The 18,068-nt window shown below is 41.4% G+C and overlaps 2 protein-coding genes across 8 annotated transcripts; one reads left to right on the top strand and one right to left on the bottom strand.

Annotated features, from left to right (window-relative positions):
- Positions 1–4,257: 4,257 nt before the first annotated feature.
- LOC131249840 (glycine-rich cell wall structural protein 2-like) lies at positions 4,258–4,821 on the top strand. Its single transcript, XM_058250590.1, has one exon. It carries the CDS (start codon positions 4,300–4,302, stop codon positions 4,777–4,779), a length of 480 nt encoding a protein of 159 aa, XP_058106573.1. The 5' UTR covers positions 4,258–4,299; the 3' UTR covers positions 4,780–4,821.
- Positions 4,822–11,640: 6,819 nt separating this feature from the next.
- On the bottom strand, positions 11,641–16,302 carry LOC131248061 (histone-lysine N-methyltransferase, H3 lysine-9 specific SUVH5-like). 7 transcript variants are annotated; one of them, XM_058248100.1, is made up of 5 exons: positions 16,151–16,302; positions 15,926–15,998; positions 15,650–15,850; positions 12,084–15,030; positions 11,641–11,948 (listed from the first exon to the last, which is right to left on the bottom strand). In XM_058248100.1, the coding sequence occupies exon 4, from the start codon at positions 15,026–15,028 to the stop codon at positions 12,248–12,250; it is 2,781 nt and encodes a 926-aa protein (XP_058104083.1). In that variant the 5' UTR covers positions 15,029–15,030; positions 15,650–15,850; positions 15,926–15,998; positions 16,151–16,302; the 3' UTR covers positions 11,641–11,948; positions 12,084–12,247. The 7 variants fall into 7 exon arrangements, with proteins under 7 accessions (XP_058104083.1, XP_058104084.1, XP_058104086.1 ...); XM_058248101.1 differs by having other exon boundaries at positions 15,937–15,998; XM_058248103.1 differs by having other exon boundaries at positions 15,937–16,030; positions 16,151–16,263.
- Positions 16,303–18,068: the final 1,766 nt, after the last annotated feature.

Below are 18,068 nucleotides of genomic sequence, written 5' to 3'. Positions count from 1 at the left end.
AAATCCACGGTCACCCCTTGAACCTTTCTTGATAAAGTGGACCACACATGAATTTAAAAAAAGAAAAAAAAAAAAAGACAGTGTAAACGAATGGAAGCTAAGGTCTGCATTCAAGATGGATGGGCTACAATGACAGAACCCAAGCCCAACTCCGAAATGATCGGCCCAGAAACCAACTCCAGCCAACATAGGCCAAGTTGGCCCAAAGCTAGGTTGGTCATTAGGCTACCCAGCTCATTTCTATCCTTAGATGGACCTGATTACTGTGATAGTTCAGCACCTTAAGTTCTAGTTCTCATTAAGGGTGGCAATGGGCTAGGTAACTTGCCAGGTCTAATGGGCCCGTGACCTGGTTCTAGGCCGGGCTTGGACCGTCTCATATGTCTTCAGGTCAGGGTTGGGCTCAAGTCAAAGAAGCCTGCCAAGCTCGGCCCAGCTTGTCCTATCCCGATTTTATATGTACATGTGTTGTATAACACAAATATTGTATTCCACGTACCGCTGGTTTTGTTCCTCAAAAGGTTAGTGTGGCCCACTTGATCGATGGATTAGGCACATTCAGATCTTGGGCTCGGGCCTGCTACCGTAGGCCCATACGGGGACGGGCCTTGGGTTTTAAGTATCCAGCCAGGCCTGGCGCATTGCCACCATCGTTCTCATCCTTGCACACGTGGAACACGTGTACAGTGATCTAGATCATCCAAATCGAGCTTGGAAAATACTAACCGGATCATCCGGACCATCCAATGGTGGATTGTTTACAATTTAAGGTTTCTCCCAACTCAAGGAGAGACTGATGGTTAAGAATCATAAGATTTTCCCCTCAGTGTGAATGACTATGATCCATTGCTTTGCCAGCGTCGCGACTTACGAGCACTAGCATCTGTCCCTCATTGGGCTTGACATGATTAAGTTTGAATGTAGGCCATTGAAAGTCTTATTTTTATTGTTCTGAATGCATCGATGTACAGTGGTGTTCAGAATCATCCATACAGTTTAATTTTCTTAAAATGGCCCTAATAACATAGAATACAGAACGTGGGTGGTTCCGATCATCTGACCATCTCAGCATGTTGGCCAAATAGGGCGATAAATACTGGAAGCATATATCGCGACAGAGGCAGAGATTTGGACGATCTGCCCTGGGTCCATGTGTACAACCTCTATGGTAGTTGGGACACCAGAACTTAAAAACAGTTGTCGACTACTGCCGCAGTCAGCGGCGGATCTACAATCACTAGAGATCTCTAGGATACGGTCTGCGTTTCCTACAGTTTTCTAACCGGTGGTAACTCACAAGCGTACCATCGACATGCATATACAAAACAATCTAGACTGTCCGAATTGTGGGCCTTATTGTGGATTGAATAAATCCTACAAAAATACTCAAGACTGTAGGACCTTAACCATCTGATTTTGCCACTGTTTCTGAACCACACATTCATTTTATGGCCCCCAAAATGATGTTTTCAATACTTCAATCGGTTCAAATTTCATGATATAATTCAAATGGAATGGGACCCGGGATTTGAACAATCTGGATTGATGATCATTTACAACGTGTGAATCACCACCATATAAAGATAAGTGTGACCTGTATTCCTGGATTTTTGTTACTCGTATTACTCCCACGGCCAGTAACTCCGCGGCACGTGAAAACAGGGAATGTGAAGACCGCAAAAGGTGACACGTGTCAGCACCAGGTCGACTTCACGGGGGATAATATCCGTCCAATCCGAGAATAGACAAGTCAAAGTTAATGGACCACCACGCGGGGAATGCTGTGACAACTCCCAACCAAAAGCCACAATAATAGTGCTGTGCTAGATGGGCGCTGACGTCGCCACGTGTCCTTTCTGGCATGCCCGGTTAAAGCGTGGACGTCCAAAATTAGTGGGTCCCAGTAATCACAATCCATAACTAAAACAGATAAGAACGGAAAATAAACCACCACTATGTTTGTGTAAATTACTGAAGTGCCCTTACCGCCTTTGCCGCTTTCGAACAAAATGCCCTTTATCATGCAAGCGGAAAGCCGCGTAGTATGTTTTCGTCGCGAGTAATATTCCAGCGTGTGTCGCAGGCCACGGGGGCCATATCTGAGTGGTCTGATGATCGGAACGGTCCATATTGTGGAATATATTATGTAAAGTCCACAAGTAAATTTACACAGAAGGGATGACTATGAATATCACTAATTTTAATGAATTTAGCGCAATGAAAAGAAGATTTTCGATGGTTCTAATTAAACTGTAAAAATAAAAGGCTAATGGATAAGAAAATAGCTTATTTATAGTAATAGAGAGAATATGGACGGTTGAAATCATGGGACTATCTCCGGATGTGGAAACAGTCAGAGGGTGACTGGATCCTGAGATGCAACAGAGACAGAACGAGCTCCAAAGAGAAGTTATTTTTGATTCTGAGAATCTAGCTAACGGCGATGGTTGATACAGAAAGTGCATGAGTGGAACAGCTTAATTCAAATTAAACCGTCCAAATTGATGGACCCATTGAAAAGTAGGTCTTCCTCCAAAATTCAAACTGATTGAACACCAATCATTTCTGATTAATGGGCATTTATTTATTGAATTTGGATCATTTATAAATTTTGATTTCGACCGCTCATTAAATGTCAACTAACTAGCCAGTAAGAGAATCGAACCAGTGTATCTTCTTTTCAAAAATGTGGGTGAAACCTAACCGTAGAGGCTCACCTCTATGTATTAATTGTTTATCCACTCCGTTCATCTGTTTTTTAATATTATTTTAGGCCATAGTTAGAAAAAGGAAGCAAACACAATTTATTTGGACCACACCTCAGGAAAACGTGGTTATTGACCATTAAAAGTATTTTGTGGGCCGGAATAGTTTTGGATCGAAATGATATTTGTTGTTTCCTTTCATCCAGGTCTGTATGATCTTTTCAACAGGTTGGATGGTCAAAACACATTACGGAGGACGCTAGGAAGTTTTTAATGGTGTGCGTTCAATGATCACCGTTTGCTGTGGTGTGGTCCACCGAATTTTGCATGTATTTCATTTTTAGAAACATATTTTAAATTTATCTGTAAAAACAGATGAACGGTGTGGATATACAATTCATAAATTGGGGTGGGACCCACGATTAGGGTCTCACCCACACCGTTGGTTCCGTGTCGCATCCAAGTCGCGCTCGTAGCTTTCGGTTCACGAGCTTATATAAATTGGTTCCCACGAGCTTATATAAATTGGGTCCCGCGATTTGAATGTTTAATTTAAGTTAGATGTATACTACGTAGCAATTTCGTGCCTGCGCATCAACCATTTACACTCCGTCGAGTATCAAAACTTATGGAATACTAAGCGGTGATGGCACGTGCAGCTCACGGGCAGGAAAGAGGAGGGGATAGGATGATAGAAAGAGAAAGGGTCGAGATAATTAGAGTGAGAAAAATAAAAAAGAGAGAGGTGGAGTGAGATAAGAGAACGCCTGTCTCGCTACCAGGTTTTAAGTTTGAATCCGGTCCGTTCATCAGGTTCTATACTCGATCTTAGGTCTTGGGGTAAACAATCAGCTAGTGGTACAACTCAGATAGGCCACAACACATGAACAGTGACAAAAGGATGCAAACCATACATTTGTGTGGAGCATGTGGTGTATCTCTCATCAAACCCGTCAATCAGCTCTAACTTACCTGGATGCAGATAATATAAAAACAATCATCCTGATAAAATTCTCAGGTGGGTCGCACTGTATGAACTTAGCCATTTGGGGAGCATCTTTACATTGTTCCCATTGGTGTAGTCCATGTGAGTTTCTAACCCGTCTGATATTTTTTATGTACGGTTCAAACAATGGTCTTCACCTGATGGACGGAATGGATTATTACATATACAACATAGTGAACCTTAGTCCACGGTAATATATTTGCAAGCCTTGGGCCACATTAATCCATTTAATCAAAGTTCATATGTCACGTTCCACTTAAAAATAAGTTGTCTTTTTCTGATAAATTCTCTACAAACAAAGGTTATATGTATATATATCTCTAAATAGCGAATATTTCCTTCACTAGCAGTGTCATTTTCGTAATATGAACACAATATCATAAGAATCAAGTGACGGACGGTGGTGGGAATCCGTCGTGGCAGTCCGGTAATTCCATCCAGACAAGTAGACCCTCTGTCACGGGCACCTTTTATTTTTATTTATTTATTTATTTTTAAAAGACACCATCCCTCCCTATTTAATGCAACTATATAAGTGTGATACTTACTTTCACAAACTCATACCTCAACCAACCATTTCACTCTAAAATGCTAAAATGCAACACCTATTTCAACACCTCCCTCATCCTCTTCGTGTTCTCACTAACCTACACCTCCCTAGCGTACGATATCAGCGGTGGCAGGAAGGCGCTGACGCCGGCCATGTGGACAACCCCCAGCGGCGGCAATAGTGGATCAGGCCATGGTTCAGGCCCAGGTGGCAGCTGGGACTACAGCTGGGGGTGGGGCTCAGCTCCTGGAAGTGGTTGGGGATACGGGTCCGGCTCCGGTCGGTCCCCGACTGGGAGCGGTAAAGGGTTCGGGTTCGGTTATGGGTCTGGTACCGGGTCTGGATCCGGTTCTGGTTATGGTTTTGGTAGCGGTGGTGCGCATGGTGGTGGATATGGTTATGGAAGTGGTTCTGGTGCTCCAGGAGGCGGCACGGGCGGGGGTGGTGGTGGTTCGGGTGGCCAGAGCTACCGATCACAGCCGGTTCCTGATGGGACGGTCAACAACGGTGGAAATTGAACTGGGTTTGGTGTTTACTACTACTTACTAAGAGGAATGTGTGTGTGTGTGTGCGTGTGTGTGTGTGTGTGTAGGTACGTACTACAGCATATGGTGAGTGAGTATGTTTCCTATTCCAACTTAGAGAATAAAATCCTATTTTGCTTCTAAGTTTGATTTTCTTTGTGCATTTGTGTATCTAGAAGAAAGGTTAGTGTGCGTTTGGTTGCAACGAATATTGAGAAATTTGATGATATTTCAAAATATATCTTGAAATTAATGATATTTGATGTTAACCAAACACACCCTTAAAATATAGTCCGAAACAAGTAGTTAATGATTCGGCTGTATCGGTCCGTATCGGCCCAAAATAGACCGATACATTACGATGTTGGGTTGTATCAATACCATTGTGTCGATCCCTGTCTGGTGGTGAGCAATCCAATACGTTAAAACCGATTTTAAGCCTTGATCCACAGAAAATGGCAAGAGGTGTGATGGCACTTGAAAGTGGATCTTAGGGCCTGTTTGGATGTAACTTAAAATGTGGATGACAGCATTTTTGCTTGAAAATGAGGATGGCTGGATGTTGTAAACATTCTATCTGCATTTGCAGGTACATCCAAACGGACCATCAACGGTTCAACCTACAAACAGTCGAACACATGGGTAGGGGCGGCTCTAGGGGGTAGGCAGGTGAGGCAATCGCCTAAGGCTCCCTAATTACGAAGGCCCTATACTATAGCAAAATTAAAGTTTCTTAATTATAAAGGTCCTATATTACAGTAAAATTTAATTAAAGTTTCTTAATTATAAAGGTCCTATATTATAGTAAAATTAAAATTTAGAAGAAGAAAAAAAGCATAAAATTTTTGAAATAAAACTTATTAAAAGGCTTACAAAATAAGAACATCTTTACAAATTTGAAATTGAAAATAAAAAATAAATTCTAAAAATTAGCACAATCAATAGTAAGTTAGAATATCATCTCTTTTCAAAATAATAACATCATTCTCAATAAATTCTTCTCCCAAAACTTAGGACCACAACTACCTACTTTATTATTGCTAATTTACGGTTTAATTATGAATTTATTAATTTTTTTTCTTTTTTATAACTAAAAGCCTCATTTTTATGGCTTGCCTAAGGCTCTCAAAAATGTTGAGCCACCCCTACACAGGGAGTATTGGAAAATGACAAATTTCTTCTATTCTTCTTAACTAGAAACAAACGGTCCATTGCAAGGTCATGTGCACCACAACAAAGTGCATCTTTCACGTGTTGGAGTTAGACACATGAGGGATCACTTTATCCATCTCACGCTCCACCTTGGATTGTCAATGGCTCAAAATTGTTATGATCAGTCAGTCCCAGCCGTTTGATGTAATGTTCCATTCTTTTTCATATGTACTGCCTGAAGTTCGATAGGTGCAAAAACAAGCTAGTCCAATTAGCACCCAGGCCATACATGTAGGTTGAATCAATCCACGTAGGCAGGTCTGTTTTAAACCATCTAATGTTTTTGTACAGGACCGGCCCAACTGATGAGTGGAACAGACTGGTTTTTGGGCAGCCAGACATTGTTGCCTGGCTTGTGTGTCATCCAAACGTGACATATTGGCATGTGTGCTAAGGGAGGATGCTAACTTACCATCCATAGTATGCGATCATCTTTAGTACATAATCGACAAAGTGACGAATGTTGGAGGTTTAAGAATTTTGCATTCGCTAATTTTAAGCTGACCCCAAATCAAGGTTTAAAATTTCAAAAGCTCAACTTAGAATTTACAATGTTTGTCAAGTAGAGTAACTTAATCTTAGTTTTTTTCTAGTTTATCTGATAATATTTAATAACCATGCGAAACTATTGTAGATTTGTGGCAAATCAAGTGAATTTAAATGGGTTTTTGCGTCTTGTTGAGTTGTGTAAATTTGGTTAAATCTGTGGAGTATGTTGATGAATCAAGTCCAGTTCATTTATTTCTGGTATTAAAGATCTTGGTTTGAGTTTAGGTTTAAAGCCATTTTTTCAGTCTTCACGACTTAGGTTTAACTGAAGGTCTGGCCCTTGATAAAGTGAAATGGTGGAACAGAATTCATGTAGCCGTCCCTGATTAATACAAAGATCTAATCCTTGATTTCAACTACTCAGAAATGCTACACCCATTGCTAACATAATTTTATTTTTAATACCTCAACAAATGCAACAAAAGACGTTAATGAACTGCTGTAAATACGTATAAATTTTAATGGGGAAATCTAGAGGTTGTTGGTGTGAATCATCTATTCATCTGTATCATTGGCAACAAGGCCAATGAGTATTGGGCGACACGAGCCAGTTTACACATGCACACATAAACACATGTGCGTGCCTAGATTTTCATCCATCACATATGCGATAATCTAACACCCACCTCAAACAGCACTACGGGTTAGAGTTTTAAAAGGCAATAACACATTCATTGAAAATGTTGAAACATCTCTAATACAAATTACCCTAGCTATAAAAAAATAATTTGTAACTCTAATAGCGTATCTTCCATTGATGATCCATAGACGGCTATTGTTCCCGAACATTTTCGACTTTCTGAAGAAAATTCTCCAATTATTCTAGAGTTTTCAAACAAAGAGGGCATCTGCTTGCAATAAAAGATCATGCCAAGAGTCATGTCTACTAGCATCTAAGTGTGGCCCACCATCAGGAACCGATCATTATAGGAACTAACAATAATTTCGTATGCATCCATCCCTCCAAACTCTGCCTATCTGCCACATGTGCCAAGCTGGCACTTGTGTTTTCAATATTGGCATCAGCTGGGCCCTACCATACCCATCCCCCGGCCCAAAATATTTCTCAGGCTACAGTAGATGAAATGAAGTGCTGAACAAAATTTGGCCAAGATATATGAACCGTTCATTGGTATCTAGAAGACCATGCCTCAGCGGATGAGGATTTTTGTTTTTTTTCCCTTCATCCTGGTGGGACTCGCTTTTTGAATGGGCTGTATGGCATATGAACATCATGGTTTGCCAAAAGGTCTCAATGGTAACTGGTAGGTTTTCCTGTCCCCACCTTATCTTTTGTAGCGTGGCCCACCTGAGTTTTGGATACGCCTGATTTTTGGGCTCGCTTCCTAGCATGCGCTGGCGCAATGATGGATAGAGCGGATCTCACACACATTGCTGTAGACCCCACAGAGCTTTTTGTTGCGTGGGCTATTTTTATAAGAAATTAGCGTTCTCTTCCTTACGGTTGCTAATACTGGACGGTTGAAGTCCCCCACCGTTGCATAGGCCCACCTAGGAATTGGGATGGTAGACTTAAATACCATCTATGAAAAAGGGAATACCTACAATGTTTCTGCCTTCTTTTCGTTTTAACTTATCAGTGACTTGCTATTCACACATGCCAAAAGATCCCAACCAATCATCAGGTAGGCCTTATAGTGTATGGTCACATCCAAAAATCCATATCGAGTTGGACAATCATAACCGTCTGAATGAGGAATTTCTAGGGGAAAAAATGACTGTCAAAAGAACTTCGATTGGCATTTTCTCATGACAACCATTTTCTTTACCGAAAGTCAAGGAAAAAAGGCTTTTGAGTTTGATGGATGATATGACTGCAGGCACTTAGAATTACTTAGAATTAGCACGCGTGGCAAAGGAAGCTTATTTGATTACCTGAATATCGAATTAGTGGATATTTATTGGACGGCTATAAATGAGAAGCAAAAAATGCTCCTATTTCAACAAGCATCAACTACTCAGACGTTAGTGTTATTTAACCAATCTGATTTTGGTACTGTTCCTTAAAAGTTAATGCATGCCGCGAATACAGTATATGCATCCATGCGTATCAAGCATCATATGCTTCCAGAGTATCAAAAAACTCTCCATTTGGGTGGTTAAGACTAAAGGACTGTAAGCCAGGTGTGCTTTTGGTGGTACACCCCATCAAAGGCACTATAACAAATATCAACAAGCAGTATATTATTGCAATAATATTGGGGGATTTTCAATATCTTGGTAGCTCTAGATTTTTCGTGAATTTATCGTACAAGCACCGTGATTTTAACGAAAAACTTGTTTAAAAGTAAAAACAAATAATTATGTGTGCGTGTGTGTGTGTAGAGAGAGAGAGAGAGAGAGAGAGAGAGAGAGAGCTAGCTGGTTCTCATGGGAACTTCGTGAGAACTTTTGACATGTGATGTAGGCACAAAATTCAGACGGTCCACTAAATGAGTGGCCTCATGAAACCCCGGGCTAACTTTTTGGCCAAATACAAAAATCTGATGGGTCATAGCTAAGTGAGAGGCAAATCAAGTACTTGGGTTTCCACCTTGCTATGACCCACCATATTTTTTTTATCATGCCAAAAAGTTAACCTTGGGGTTTCGTGAGGTGAATCAGCTAATAGACCTGGATTTTGTGCCCATACCACGACGCGTCCAAAGTTCCCACGAGTAACTAGTTCCAAGAAGAGCATTTTTGTGTCTATATATATATATATATATATATATATATATATATATATATATATATATATATATATATATATTTCTTAATTTGTAATAAATACTTTTAATGTTCTATTATTGGCGAGATTTTTCCAAAGATATTGCGAGAAAAATGTCAAAATTTGAGATCTCCCAAGAATTTCCCAGGCTGAGAAATTGCGGGGAAAGAGATTTGTCACCATGATCTAAGGTACATCCTACCTGATAATTGGGTACACGTGTGCAATTTACATGGGAAAATAAATAAACAAGTCACTTACATAACTGAAAGAGGTCCATCATAGCCCAAGGAATAACCATTTGGCCAGGAAGATGTGCTATATGCTCGGCAAAAGGTATAGTATCAGTAACCCAAGGCCAATATACTAATATACTACTGGAGAGCTTGAGAAACAGTCCCTTGCAGATGGTGGCAATCCTCCTAAACCCCTTTTGAGTGTCCCCAAAAGGTTTTCTTTCAGATCAAAACAATCAAACATCTACACCTTGGCGCTACACTAATCACAATCAATGACCTCGATCACGATAATTTGAAACGCCTAGGGCCTGTTTGGATGTACACCCAGAACAAGGCAGATGCAGAATAAGGTCCCACCCAGTTGCAGTTCATTTTGGGGAGGCTTTTGCTAATACTCGAGCAGTTTCTTGAAAACCCACTTCAGATATAAAACTTATAACTTTGGAGTGTTTACTTGTTATTCCCAATAAGATGGCTCGATTATAGATTACTTCTTTCAAAGCACACATATTACTTCTTACAAAGCCCACCTTGTTCGTTCTGCTTGCAATATCGATTGGTTCTCTGTCTGAAAAAAACATTAGACATTCTATCTTCTAAACCCAACACTTCGGATGCTTATTTGATGTATGATAATCTCTGTGTTTAGCACGTCCACACAACACAGATGGTAGTATGCGCCATGCACTTCTACTTGCAAGAACGGGTGCAAAACATGAATGCGATAATAAACATGACTGGCCTGTAATCCACAATTCAGGCAGTCATGCAATGGGTCAGCCCGACTTTCCAAACAGGTTCAATGAAAGGTGCCGTCCCGCATCAGAACTGTTGTGGCAATGGAGTAGAGACATGGAGACATCTCCTGCTGGGAAACAATCTCTCTCTGTCAACTTGTGTTTTGTGTTAGTAAATCCTAGTTCCTTTAGGGCCCGTTTGGTCGGGTGGATTGGAAGGGATTGAATGGTACTAGGGTGGCTGGCATGGATTTCTAGGTAATGATGGTGTTGTCAGTGGATTGTCTTGGATTGCTCTATCCCTGAATTGCTATATCCAGTCTGTTTGGCACACCTGGCCAATCCTAGGATTAAATCTTTCCATCCCTTCCAATCCCTCAAACCAAACACGTCCCAAGCAAATTTGAACAGATTAGGGTGGATTGGATGGGATTTAAAGGTAATGATGGTGTTGTCAGTGGATTGTTTTAAGATCCATGGGATTGGGATCAGATCACTGACTCTGTTTGGCACACCCGGCCAATCCCAGGATTTAACTTCCAATCCCTTCCAATACCATCCAATCCCTTCCAATCCGACCGGCCAAACGGGCCCTCAGGATTTTGACATCTGCTTTCTCTCCACTTGTGTGGTCTATATAAGGAGGGTCAAAGGTAGAGACGTATTCTATTTCATTAATTTATAAACCGGGGTATTCCTTGTAAGGTGGGAGAGAGGTGAGTCCTGTATTTTTGTTTATTTTGTTTCTAGTGAAGAAAAAAGCTCTGTGTTGCTGCCCTATGGAGTAGGCATATTGCCGAACTAGATAAATCCATGTGACTCTTGTCTCTTGTTTTTTATTTGGTTCTTTTGGCCCTTTTCTTTTGTGTTTTGACCTTGCTTACATTGATCACATGTGGATGTTTTTCCGCAACAAGAACAACTCCCTAGAACAAAAGAATCGACCCCTCAAAATCCAATGCAGGACATGCACTCCATTACCTACACTCAATGATACCCAGAAATTTGCATCTGGATCCGCTGTAAAACTGAAATTACAATTATCAGTCTAATAAGGTGAATATAATGAATTGCAATTTCCTTCCCAAGCATCCATAGTTAGGCGCTGGGCTTCAAGTTGCAATACAAGATGGACTTGAAAGAAATGCATGTGCAATTTGAAGGTTACTTCCTCATTATGAATGCTACGAAAAATCATGAACTTTTGTTGTTGACTGTTAGTGAGACCCCATGTTTGCAATTTAACTCACTTGTGCATCCAAACACAGCTTAAATGTTAAAGGAAAGATGCATCTAAGTAAACTGATACTGCAGAGAACAGAACAATATTATGCTGTCTAGGACTAAGGTACTCGTGCATGAACAACACGTAGAATCTAGATCACAGTTTGCACACAAATGAGTAAAATATATAAAATAAAAGCAGCAATGGGAGTAAAAGTACCTTTCAGAACCTGATTACCGCTTTAGTAGAGCAAAATCCAACAGACTAGTAAATTTATGATTACATTGGTGTCAGTAGCAACTTCAAACACAACAGCTAACGAATCCCTGCTTCCCTGAAAAAAACCAAATCTTTTCTATTTTTATGTTCATACCTCAAGTTCACGAACAATCTCCACCATACATTACACTTGTGAGAACCACAACAACCATTTTTCTCCTTTACATTTCCATCTGAATTGCAAACTTCGCCTATCATATAGTTGTAGCCATGCGTTAGAGCATTGGTGCTTAAATCAATAGAACAAAATAAAATAAAAGCAGCAAAGGGTAAAATTTTCTTTTAGGAACATGAAAATCAAACAGCAGCGAAATTAGAGTCAATACCTGATAATAGCTTCATTCGAGCATATATCCAACAAGGAATGCATTTTCATAACATGGCTGTCAGTAGCCGCTTCTAACAAACAACACGTAAGGAACTCCCGCTGCTCCAAAACCCAAATCTTTTCTATTTTTACATGGGCATCATGCACTCATGTACAATCTTCTCAATACAGCCTCCCACTGCATTCATTAGAACCACAGTAGCAAATCTTCTCCTTTACATTGCCATCCGAATCCTGAACTTGTCCAATTGTATAATTGTAGTCGTACGTTAATTCCTGCAAGGGCGGGATATTCTCGGCAGCGAAGAGCATTATGTGCGGAATTCTTTTGTCATTGTGGTCATAAAGGACATTCTGCGTATAAAGGTTAGGAGAACAACTATGATTGATGAATCTTCCCACGCTGCCGTACTCAGCTGCATCAATGGTGAAGCCCGAATCTGACGCCACTTCGCAAGAAGCAGCTGGATGCAAGTTCGGGATGAGTGAATGGTCATTGTAGTTCCGCCCAATATCGAACAGATATTCGTCATTACCGGTCCTTTGTTCAGCCTCCTTCTCGTCAAGCAGCTCCCCTGTATACTCACATACAAAACTGCCAGACGGAATAGAGTTTAGGGATCTGACTCCCCAACCCCTTGATTTGGTCTTGAAGATCTCTAGCAGGAATCGGATACCATGCTGGCTAACTCTGTTGTAGCAAGATGGGGGGCATTTGCAAGATGGACCACACTCATAAACAAGGGGTTTGGCCTCTACAATGGCTCCGTCATGGTTGAAAGGAATCTCCCCTCCGTTCTTAATTACACAGATACACTTTTCTTTATCTGAGCATCCATTGGTGCAGTCACAACCTTTTGAAAGAGTTGGCTGGCACCAAGAAGGATAGACCATCTTGGTTCTGTATTTGAAAGGCAATGGATGCTGACTGTCAATTGTATTCACTGCACAGATGGGTATCCTCTCCCCTCCATTAGAAATATCATCTAAACAAAGGCCTTCACGCACCGCCGATCTTTTTGACTTCTTTGCTTCTTTCAAAGCAAGATCGGGCTGCCCTGGCATTCTTCTCAACTCAAACTTGAAAACTTTAAACCCATGATCCCCGTCCTCCTGCCAAAACCTCTCAACCCAATACAGCCCATAGTAAGTGAATGTTATACCTGTCTTTGCCCATGCATCGTGGGAATCGCTGCCTTTAGTTTCTTTATATCCACGGATGACCCGAACAGGTCTTTTGGCGTCTATACTGTTTTTCAGTGCCAGATTTCCACGCTCGAGCTTTTGATCTTTTGGCAGCTTATCTCTACACGAAGGAATTCCTCCTTGTCCCGAGTAGACCAACACATCCACATCGTCCATGTCATCGGCATAACCCCCAGAAGCCACAACACTCGTAGCCAGAATCCTTCCCCTTACCTTTGTGTAATCTATGCCACCTTGATAAGGCCGATGAAGGCCAATGATGGAAAGCTCCACCCTGTAGCGGAACTCATCGCCAATTTCGACCCCGGGCACGCTTCCGAAGATTGGCTTGCCAGTGTTCACACACTTGTTCGCTTCCTTGAGAAGCTTACTAGCAGCTAGGTCGATTCGCCTAATGGCCTTCCCTTGTCCCCTCTTTGCTTCCTCTCCTCTCAAAAGCCTCCTAAATGTCGCCTGGAAAAGGCGTAGAGTCTCTCTAACTTTGTGACGGGCATCGTGGCCTTTAGCACTAGAATTAGGAGGGACAGATGGAACAACATTCATTCTTATCTCTTGTGACTCTTGAGCAACAGGAACACATTCATCAGGTGGCAGAGAATTGTCCTCGTCCTTGATATCTTTTTTGTTCCTCTCCTGGGAAGCAGTCTTTTCCATACAATGCGATTTCCTTGCAGCCATTTTTCCTCTGGAGGCTTTTGACTTCCACGAAAGATCACCACCATCCTTCTTAAATGTGTCTATAGCCATACCATAGCTGACACTAGTTGCATGCAACTGCAGCTTTCCCTGCCCCCAAGGATGGTTTGCTGCACCCACCGGGGCCTGCACCATCATTCTATCACCAAAAGATTCAAAACATGTAAACCCATCTCCTTGAGATCGATTTTCAGTGACATTTTTTTCTTCCCCCATGAACTTCCTGTTTGAACTCTTGTCCTTGCTGGGTCCTGCAGATTCCTCAACCAGTTTCTCCTGCCAAGATACAACTTCCTGTATTGCAGTGATTGTAGTGACTTCTTTTGTATCCTCCATTCTTGAGTTAACCCCGTTTCTTCCAGTATTGACAGTCCTAGCCATCTTGAGTGATGGGCCATCGTCCCCAGCATAATTATTATTGCTGCCACTCTTGCTTCCAGAAGAAGCAATCACTTTAAGGCGTTCCTCCTTGCTCATGCGTCGAGCCTTTCTTCCACAACCCTGTGGAAAATCTCGACTGGAGGAGATTCTTCTCCGGAGAGGATATCTTTTCGCCACGTGTTCTTCTGTTTCTTCAACAGCAGAAACAGACAAACAATGTTGATCTGAAACCTTTGACGACTCACACGTGTCAGGCTGAACAGAATCTTGGGGCAGACACAAACTGATTTCACGTTTTGGAGTCTCCAACAATGATCCGTTCAATTTAGTCTGATCCAAAATCATTGGAAATTCAGCTGTTTCACCTTTCAAAATTTGGGATGAGCCAGAAACTTCAGTTTGGTCCAAATGATTTGATGACTCAAGCGATTCAGTCGGTCCTACAAAAGCGCCAATAACTGCACCGAGTTGAGTAATTTTTTCTTTGATTCTTGCAGCGAACCGCCCACAACTACTTGGGAAATCCCGAATGGCGGAGACTTTCTGACGCTTGCAGTTGGCAGTATCAACAGAAGAAATGCCGTCTTCCAAATCCCGTTTCTTTAAGGACTTGGTGGCCGCATTGCCATTTCTCAATGAAGGACTTTCCACTCCTGCCATTCCTTCAATTTAGAAACCAAAATGTAATGGGTTAATTGAACAAGACTTAGAAACCAAAATGTAATGGGATAACTGAATAAGACTTAGAAACCAAACAGTAATGGGACTACCTAATAAGACTATCGTCATCATCATCATTACAGATAAAGGGGGCATTTGGTTATACTATCGACTTGAATTACAATTGTAAATCTAATAAATTGAAGATAGCCAATATTGAAAGTCCAAATAGCAATGACTTTTTGAGGGTCCAAATTGCAATGGCATGACTTCCAAGTCGGATTCAAGACAAGCATAACCACAAATTGAAGGCTGCAACATCAAAATCATGAATGCCGGGAATCATCATCGATTCTTATGGCAGTCCACAACCATCTTGAAATGGTGGCGCGTCATCCACCATAGACATGGCATAGTTGTAGAAATATCTCGACCGTCCAAATTATGGATGGATCATTACCCAAAAATCATCCACTCCAATCATGTTAACCACGTGATTTTCCCATTGGATTTTCACCACTCAACACTTCACTCTCAACTGCCCATTTGATGGCTACCGATTTGATGGTTAGCATTGCTCGATCACTGTGACATTGGAGCTACACTACATCCACAACGTACCCTGCAATTTGGATGGTCTGGATAGCCGAACATGCCGGCATCATGTAAGGAGGATGAGTCATGGACTACCACCAGAGTCTTCTCCTCCATTCTTTTTGTCCTTTTCTTCCTGCCTAAAACCCGAATGCTTGCAATTCAATTCATTCGTGCATCCAGACGCAGCCAAAACAGCCCCATGAAATGCAATCAAGATACATCAACCTACGATTTCCATAGATCTAAAAATTAAAAAACGAAAAACGAAAAAGCATAAAAGGACTGTTTGGATGCACCTACAGAATACAGACCGGAGCGAATTCACGCCTGCCAACGTTGAGATGGACCCATCTGTACCCATTTCACATTCCATCTGCATTTTGTGGGATGCGCCAAACGGCTCCACTTTCAGACATCAGCATAAAAGAAGAAAATGGTTTCCCCTTTTCCTCTCTTCTTGGATTAAAAGAAGAAAAAAAATGACTCGGATGAAAATAAGAATGGGAATCGATGTGAGAATCTGACCTGTTTGGAAGAAATTATTGCAATTTCCACAATCGATCTTGTTTCATTTTGCTAGGAAAATTGGGGGATTTTCCATTTTGGCGCCGTTTGGTCGCGCAATGCAGTTAGGAGGAGTGTGTAAGAAATGGGCATAGATGGGATGATAGGTTCGGAAAGACAGGGTAATTGTATGGTACATCAGGGAGAAGTGGAGTATTGTAGAGCCCTCTCTTGTTTGCACACGTGGAAGGGTGAAATTTCAATAAGGACCGTCCATATATCTGATCCTACTGTGGATTGAGAATTTAGGAAAACTAAAAGTACATCGGATAGATGAAGACATCTGATCGTTTACCATTATACGATGTTAGCAAAAAGCAAGTTAAATTTTTGTTTTTTTTTGTGTGTGGGATAGTCTGATGAGTACGAATTTTTTAATATGGAGCTTTGATTGTAGGATTCATTATGTGAACGGTACAGATTAACGCAAAACTATTTCAGTCGTGCTGTGGGGATATGGCTAGACCAAATCTGGCGGGAAGGTCAACAGACATGCATAGGGACGCTGGTTCACTGCATCCGGGGAACCACCCAGCTCAGTGGTTCCGGGACTGTGGAGCCCACCTTAATGTACATATTTTATATCCACTCCGTTAAATCGTTTTTCCATATAAATTAGGCTATAATACGAAAAATGAAGTAGATTCATTTGTAGGTGGATCACAGCAAAGGAAAGAATGTGATTGAACGCTAACCATTAAAAACTTCCTGTGGCACACCGTAATGTTTATTTGCCCAACCTGTTGATAAGGTAACATGGACCTTTATGATTGAAGAGAAAACAAATATCAGCTGGATCGGAAACCTTCGTGACCCTCGAGGAGTTTTTGACGGTGGGCTTTCAATCACCATGTTTTTCCTGTTGTGTGGTCCACCAAAAATTGAGATCTGCTTCATTTTTTGACACAAACCCTAAAATAAGCTAGAAATGGGCTCATGGACCTTTGCTTGCATCTTACCAATGCCCCAAAGCGTAGGACTAGCCGTATAAAACAGTGGTGGGACGAGTACTCGGACGGTTGCCGTTGCCCTATAGCCAGTTCATGCCGTCCGAGTGAGATTAACCATCTGACAATATCTCTTCGATTGGATGAATTTTCCTAGTACAAAAAAAAATAAAAATAAATTAAATAAATAAAATTGAAAGAATTTGGTGGTGTTTTTATAACCGTTCTTTTCCAAAAATAAAAATGAAAACAAATCCAGCAGATGGTTAGATAATGCAACTGTGATTTGGGCGTGGCTTTAGTGGATCCCTGACCGTGGGGCCCACCTTGATGTATGCTCCTTAAATCCATGCCGTCCATCCATTTTCACATCATTTTAGGGCAGGATCCCAAAAATAAGCAGAACCAAATCTTAAGTGGACCACTCACCATTAAAAGCTTACTGGGTCACCGGACTGATGAAGGGATCACACAAATATCAGCATGATCCAAAACTTTGGTGACCCACATGAAGTGTTTAATGGTCAATCACCGCTGTTTCCTTTGGTGTGGTCCACTTGAGATTTGGATCTGCTGCATTTTTTCGGATAATGCCCTAAAATGAGCTATGGATATGAATGGATAGCATGGAGGTAATGCACATTCATCACAGTGGCCCCACAGCAAGGGATCTGCCTATCGGCCGGTGATTAGGGTTGTACACGAGTTAGCAGGGTTAGCTCTCTCCACTCAACTCGAAAAAGCTTGATGCGACTCGACTCAAAATTGAGCTCGAGCCAAGTTGGGTTGATTTTTTGAGATTGAAAATTTTTTAAATCAAGCTCAAGCTTGCCCGAGCTCAACTCAACTTAGATTGAACCCAATTTGAACCCACAGATCTAACCAATTCAGTGACTCGATTACTTTGATATTGATGTTGCTTACCAAGTGTT

Source organism: Magnolia sinica, chromosome 6 (assembly GCF_029962835.1).
Source record: "Magnolia sinica isolate HGM2019 chromosome 6, MsV1, whole genome shotgun sequence".
NCBI classification, from domain to species: Eukaryota; Viridiplantae; Streptophyta; class Magnoliopsida; order Magnoliales; family Magnoliaceae; genus Magnolia; species Magnolia sinica.
The sequence above is the reverse complement of the archived record's forward strand: the minus strand, read 5'-3'. Positions and strand labels throughout refer to the sequence as shown.